We start from the raw sequence: 7,274 nt of genomic DNA on the forward strand, positions 1-7,274 counted from the left end.
TTCTATAATTTTGTTATTAACAGAACATCTATGGTAATCTATCGTAACTTTGGTCATTTATACTTGAATAACTTTAAAAAATTATATATAGTATTCATTTTTTATATCTGTGTCCATATTGTCCATGAGTTTCTAGTAGAGAGACCATATTGTTCAAAAGAAAATAGCCTAATTAATGAAAAAGCATCTAATCAACAATGGCATTATTTTCAATTAACTCTGCAACTCTTTCAACTACAGTAGCCACTTTTCTTCAGAACTGCCACCAGTTTGACAACAAAACATTGACAACAAATACATATTGAAATAGTAAAATAATTAAGTGTAAAAAATTAAGTAGAGGATATTTAATGCTGAAACTCTCATATTAAACAGCAATGGTATTCCCTTAGTTTATGGTTTATATTTAGGATAATGTTTCACAGCTTTGTCGTAATAATTAAAAAAATCTTATTTCATATATTTTAGATGTGATAAGGCCACACAGGTCCAGAGATAATGACAGACACCTGTTATAATCTGAAGTACCCAAAAGGGCCACTAGATGTATTGTGATAGATTACATGAAATCTTTGAAAGATACCAAAATTCTGGTAGTTTACTGGTAAACTTCAAAAGTTCCCAGTAATATACCCTCCCTTTACAACCCTAAGTCATCATTCCTCAGGCTGTCTGCAGTGATTTTGGTTCACCACCTTTGCAATTCTTTGTACTCTCTGCAAAGGATCTATTTATTTATTTTAACTAGGCAAGTCAGTTAAGAACAAATTCTTATTTTCAGGGGCAGAACGACAGATTTTTACCTTGTCAGCTCGGGGATTCGAGCTTGCAACCTTCCGGTTACTAGTCCAACACTCTAACCACTAGGCTACCTGCCACCCCATCTTTAGCCATTGACATGCAGAGGGAGAGAGTGGGATGGATAAATGCCTGGCCCTTCCTTTGATTCCACAAAGTGAAGCGAACCTGCACCGGATGTTTACATTACAGATTCCGCGTCACTCACAAGGAGCCCTTTCTTCCCCGTTAGGATTGACTGCTAGGAAAATAAAGCTGCAAGAGGCATGTGCTGCTACCCCCTTGCTATGTCACAGACACACACACTCGCTGAACAGCCATGTTACATACATACCGTTGTCTCGAGTCAGCAACTCTATTATGGGTTATTCTTGTTCTTTCTTAACTGGCACAGTAATTACTTCCTGTGTGACACGCTAGATTGACCTACCGCCACCCACATGCATATTTGTTTGGAATTTCTTGGATTTTTTTCCTCAAGTTTCTCCCCAGTCTCCAGTTTCAGATTTTATTGTGTTTATATTTGGAAGGAAATTATAGGCTGTGCTGTATGGTTGTAAACCTCAACTACCTTTAAAACAGCAATGAACCTTGAACAATTCAACATGTCCTTGCAGGATAGCATTTTAAGACACGTTGTGGTATTGAGTTGAACAGTATCTAAAACTGAGGGGGGAAAATTGGCGTGGTGAATGATTAAAGTGGCGTGGTGGACGATTAGATAAATATTATGTTGGCATCAGTGCGCCAAGCTTCTCAAAATTAATGGCAGTCTGGGGAATTGTTCTCAAGCAATAAAGTCCACAAAGTCGTGCTTGACATATTTCTCAATTAAACATTTGTAGTATGGGTGATTATATAAAACCTGGTTAAACGTGTGGGCATCAATGTTCCCGGCCTATTTTGCTTCATCCCAATTGGTTTTGCATGTGGCCCTGGCTTTCATTGACAGTGGCTAGACAAGCATAAATTATAGTCACATTGCAGGGGGGGGCACTACTCTCCTCCCCTCTTCATGAGGGCTCTTGTAACCCAGACTTTTTTTCACCTGAATGCCCTCTTTGTGTGCAAAGCCCATAAATAGCAAGAGGGACCCTCAGCTTCTACAGTCCCAATCTCACTCCCTCTCTCACACTCAAGCATCTGGTATAACCATGTGGACTCGGGCCAGTGCACTGCTGCTCCTCGCCTGCTGTCTCTGGGCAGTGGAGGGACAGAATGAGAATGGCAACACAAGGGCAGGCAATGGTGGTGCTGCTACTGCTGCTGCAGAGAACAGGAAGAGTGTCTGGGAGGACCCCATCCAGTTCAACAACAAGGCAAAGGACTTCTGCACCATGAGCGTCACTGGCCAGGGAAATGTCACCAGGCTGAGGATATCGTGCCAGGGTGCCGAGAGAACCTACTGGTGCGAGTACACGGGTAAGCCCCAGATGTGCCGTCCCTACAACAACAACCCTCACCACTATTTCACCCAGATCATGTGGGACCTGAGGAAACTCCAGAACGCCTGCCAGGCACCCAAAGCTATCAAGCCTCAAATGTGCAAGAGGGCACCGGAAGACGCCCAGATGGTGTTCTCTGCTTCCTCCACGCCAGAAGCCGCACCAGCAGCAATCCCTGAAAAGCCAGAGAAAGCCCAAGAGCCAAACCAGGCAAAACCAGAGACCCCCAAGGTACCATTCACCAAGCAGGCTAAGCCAGCCACAACCAAGCCTGAAGCTAAATCAGCAAGACCAGAGCAGGCAAGGCCGGAGCAAACTAAACCAGAGAAAGCCAGACCAGAGCCAGCAAAACCAGAAGCAAGACCAGCACCTACAAAACCTGAAAAAGCCAGAGCAGAAGCAAGACCAGCACCTACAAAGCCACAGCAATCTAGACCTGAGCAGGCAAAACCAGCAGCTGCAAAACCAGCAGCAGCTAAACCAGCAGCTTCAAAACCAGCAGGCGCAAAACCAGTCAAGCCAGCAGTGAACAAGACAGCTGGACTAAGAAAGCTTCTGACCCCCAAACCAACCGCTCTGAAACCAACCAAGCCCACTGTCAAGAGCAATGCCAAACAGCTGGCACAAGAGTATTGTTGGCGGTCACTCCAAGGCATCTGTTCCTATGTCATTGATTGGTTTCAGAACTAATAATGAAGGTGAGTTTAAAAAGTTGGCTGTTGATATTTTCTTAATTGTAGTCATAGCATTGTATATTATCATGATGATCATTTGTATGAAATGGTATGTCTGTCGATCAAATATCTGAAATTAACTCAGGTCTGTAAAAAGTATTTTGAGTGTAGAAAACGTAAACCTATTCACTATATTTACTTTTTGCTCCCTCTTTCCCAGATTTAGATTTCTTTTGAAGATTACTTCAAAAGTCTGACTAAAGAGGTGCTCAGAGTGGTTTTCCAGAAAATGACTTTGATAAATGGTAGAAGAGAGTTCTAACACCCTCTTCGTGGAAATGATCATGCTGACACTGCTGTCAATCAAACAACTTTCCAGCCTGCCATTTCACCATGATTTGTGCACTGTAATACAAAAATCTACTTGTTTCAACAAATTATTATTAAGTAACTAGTTACATAGTCTTTTTTAGTTTACTGAACTTTTCAGTCCAAGTGTTACCTCAAGAAACAAAAAAATTGTTGGCCCAAACTTAGCTCCAACTCTAGAAAACTTGTCTCATATGTTCATTCAAGTATAAATTATTTGTGAATCTTAACTAATAAAGGTGTGCAACTGGTTACACACAGTGGTTTTAACATACAATGTTTTCAACTTACATATCTGATGCACGTTGACATACATCATTACATTGTTCATTTATACAGTCATTATTATTCAACATGTCCTCTCCTGGGCTTTGCACTCACAACCTCTTGGTATTCCTATCTTCCTGCTCTGGCACCATGTCAATGTCAGTTATCAGTTCATCTGACTTTTCTCTCATCATTGATTTAACTTAGTTATTTCAGCAATTGTATGTTTTTCTGTATAGTTGTCTAATGTTGGTGGTGCATGTTACTCTGTTTTAAAGTTTTTATTTATTTAACCTTTATTTAACTCAGCAAGTCAGTTAAGAACAAATTCTTATTTACAATGGCAACAGACACCACTGCGCCACTCTGGAGCAAGTTACTCCTTAATCACTCTGATAAATAAAATATTTGTTCTCAAATGTACTTTTAACAGATCTGATATTTACTTACTGAAGTGCAAAGTGTTCCAATACAGGTGAAATCAGTCATTGACAGGCATGGTGACATAGCAGGAAGATTGGCATGCTGTGAACCAAGAGGTTGTGAGTTCAAATCCCACATGTTGAATATGAATTACTGTATAAATGAACATGCACAATGTCATCATGTGTGTCAAATATCTAAGTTGTTGCAAATAGTTCCACAGCCTTTTTTAGTTAAGATACCCAAATAATAAGTTCTAGTTGAATTAAGATATGAGACAATTTGAGCAACACAATCTTAAATTGATTAATTTTTGGAGGTAAGTTTGTGCCAACTAAAAAATTTCATTTCAGGTAACACTTTGACCAAAACATTTTGTAAACAACAAAAAACTTGTGAAACCAGTTACTTAATATTAAGTTTCATCGAGACCAATACCAAAAACATAATTCCAAGGGTCACGATGACAACTAAAAGCATCCATATCTGAATGTGTGGATCGGGTATGGACAGATAGTTAAATCCATCGTCTTTCACATGGTACTCATTTTGGTGACAGTTTTTACTGTTGGTGACAGTTTTTTTTACAGTTTGGTTTTTGTGTCAGACAAACCTATGATACCCTATAATGGACTCTCCTAAGGCAGATACGCCATTGGTTTTGCCTTTTTTGTATGTTTGTTTATGTGTATGTTTGTATCACCATAAACCATGTATTGAAATGCATAAGGTTGTGTCATTTACATAGTAGAGTGGCATATTCAGCTCTGCCACTGGTTCATTGGACTGAAAGGTCACAATCAATGAATGAATGTCGACATGTGTATGTAATGAATAAATGTGTGTTCTTAATTATTTTTAGTGTGTCTGTGTTCCTTAATGCCTTGCTTTAGGTTCAAAGCCTTTCTCTCACTATTTTTTAAATACCAGCAGGCAAAACGTTTTTGACTACAATGTTTGTCTTTGTCTTAAATACAACCCTTTTAGAGGTGCTGTGTCTCTTTTTCCCCCAGTAAGTGACGCTGTTGTATCAACTTCATTAAAAAAAAAAATAATAATAATTTGTTGCTCACTGCACTTTTACTAGAACAGTTAATGGGTGCATATACCAGCGGTGGAAAAAGTACCCAATTGTCATACTTGAGTAAAAGTAAAGATACCTTAATAGAAAATGACTCAAGTAAAAGTGAAAGTCACCCAGTAAAATACTACTTGAGTAAAATTCTAAAAGTATTTGGTTTTAAATATACTTAAGTTTTAAAAGTACATTTAATTGTTAAAATATAAAAGTATAAATAATTCAAAATTCCTTATATTAGGCAAACCAGACAGCACAGGTAAAATTACTATTTTTGGTTTAGGGGTTAGGTTTACAATTAGGGATAGGGTTGCAATTAGAGTTAGGAATTTGGGGTTGCTGTTATGGTTAGGTTAAGGGTTAAGGTTAGGAAAAATAGGATTTTGAATGGGAATCAATTGTAAAACAAACGCGTGTGTGTGTGTGTGTGTGTGTGTGTGCGTGCGTGTTTAGGCCCATGTTCCATGTGTGTGGCGTGAGGGAATAAGGGGGTGGTGGGTGTGTCTGTGCTCTATAAATGCCACATGCACGTTCCCCAGGTGTCATAACGAAATTGAATCATTTCCATCTTCCCAAATCCACAGGTGAGCTGACTAAAATAACCACTAATGTTGTGTTAAATATTATCTGCGATTATCCTCCATAAATCTTCTGCTGTCATGTTGTAACAGGCTACAGTACCAATTATTTGAATTGGAGGCCTACTGTACTAATAACTATGCCATTTCTGCAGATATTTTAGCGGGACATGGCGCTCCTTACCAATTTAGCCGTCTTGCTGGTTATTGCCTGCATATCTCAGGAGCTTATGGTTGCTAAATGTCAAGGATCCAAAAAAAGCGGGATGAAGAAGAAAGAAAAAGAGGGACCAAAGGACAGAGAGCAACCAAAGCCCTCCATCCCGTCTCCAGCGAATAAAGACAGCAGCCCCAGAGGAAAGGGTGTGGTCAAGGGCAAATTCTCCGCCAAAGACAATACGCAGTGCACATGGGTTGCGACAGGTGATGATTCCTTTGTGCTTGGCGTGAACTGCAAAAAAGGGGAAACAAGTTTCGACTGCAAATATGTGGCCAAACCAGCCACTTGCCCTGGGTACGAGTCCAACGCCAAAGCCTACTGGAAACAGATTGCGCGTGCTCTAAAGAAACAGAAGACATTATGTTTGGACTCCACCGCTTTGATTAAAGCAGGTATGTGCAGAAAAGCTCCCAAGGACGCCCATTTCAAACTTAACAATACACCCAGAGATGTTATTGTTCCAAGGACTACCATTCAGACACATTCTTCTCCTTATGTCTCCCCATCGGGTGCCAAATCTTGCACAGTTGATAAGAAGAGACTGGCGGAAGAATATTGCGCGGGTTCGTGGTCGAGTTTGTGTACTTTCTTTTTCTCCATGGTCCAGAATGATGATTGTTGAACGTAAAAGAAATGCGTTTACATTTCCACTCTCCCCATTGGTTGTCATAAACAAATTAATTAGCGCTTGTTGCTACTTCTCATGGTGAAGATGAATGCATTTTGATGGATTGTGAGGGGAACCTAGTTTAAAGACAGATTTTTGAGTACATTTACATGCACACCAATAATTCGATATGAAACTGATTATGGCAGTAGGCAGACTTTGCAATAGTCACTCAACCCCCTTACTCTGTTTGTTTTAGTCGCCGTAAAATCTAAGTCAACATACGCCAATTAAAACACATTGTTTTCTGAGCAATCTTTCGAATTATTAGGACATGTAAACACCTTTACTCGGTGTTCCAGCGGTTTATTTGATCTGAGAATGTGCTAGCACCAGGCCGATCGACCCTCCCTTTTTAGTGTGAGCGGAGTGTGTTTGGAACAACTGAATGTATGTATCTTAGAAGTAGTTTTCACATACAAACTGTATACGTTCGAATTCAGAATCAAATATTATTCCCCAAAATAAAATGTTCGCTGTGGTAGAACGTTTATTTCGATTGGCGATATGCTGCATTTATCAGTGCCATCGGATAGCCCTATTTCAGATGTGTCCATGTAAACAGGATTATTAGGGAATTCGTTCTTCTTGCAAAGCATGTAAACGGTTTAATCGAACCATTATATTAATATGACTAACCACAATAATCACATTATTGTGTGCATGTAACCGCACTCATATCATCCATACCACTTTTTCCTTTGAAATGTTTTTGCTATGTGTTGTATTCATTGTAAAGCTACAGTAGCCTACTT

The 7,274-nt window shown here is 39.6% G+C and overlaps 2 protein-coding genes across 2 annotated transcripts; both read left to right on the forward strand.

Moving 5' to 3' along the window:
• Nucleotides 1-1,889: 1,889 nt before the first annotated feature.
• LOC111965846 (fibroblast growth factor-binding protein 2) lies at nt 1,890-4,833 on the forward strand. Its single transcript, XM_023990205.2, has 2 exons — nt 1,890-2,941; nt 3,138-4,833. The coding sequence occupies exon 1, from the start codon at nt 1,953-1,955 to the stop codon at nt 2,931-2,933; it is 981 nt and encodes a 326-aa protein (XP_023845973.1). The 5' UTR covers nt 1,890-1,952; the 3' UTR covers nt 2,934-2,941; nt 3,138-4,833.
• Nucleotides 4,834-5,548: 715 nt separating this feature from the next.
• On the forward strand, nt 5,549-7,047 carry LOC111965562 (fibroblast growth factor-binding protein 1-like). The gene is made up of 2 exons (XM_023989720.2): nt 5,549-5,638; nt 5,788-7,047. The coding sequence occupies exon 2, from the start codon at nt 5,803-5,805 to the stop codon at nt 6,472-6,474; it is 672 nt and encodes a 223-aa protein (XP_023845488.1). The 5' UTR covers nt 5,549-5,638; nt 5,788-5,802; the 3' UTR covers nt 6,475-7,047.
• Nucleotides 7,048-7,274: the final 227 nt, after the last annotated feature.

The sequence above is a fragment of the Salvelinus sp. IW2-2015 genome, linkage group LG6.2 (assembly GCF_002910315.2).
Source record: "Salvelinus sp. IW2-2015 linkage group LG6.2, ASM291031v2, whole genome shotgun sequence".
Taxonomy (NCBI): Eukaryota; Metazoa; Chordata; class Actinopteri; order Salmoniformes; family Salmonidae; genus Salvelinus; species Salvelinus sp. IW2-2015.

Coding starts and splice junctions, on each gene's coding strand:
- LOC111965846 (XM_023990205.2), top strand. CDS start 1,953: ATGTGGACTCGGGCCAGTGCACTGCTGCTCCTCGCCTGCTGTCTCTGG.
- LOC111965562 (XM_023989720.2), top strand. CDS start 5,803: ATGGCGCTCCTTACCAATTTAGCCGTCTTGCTGGTTATTGCCTGCATA.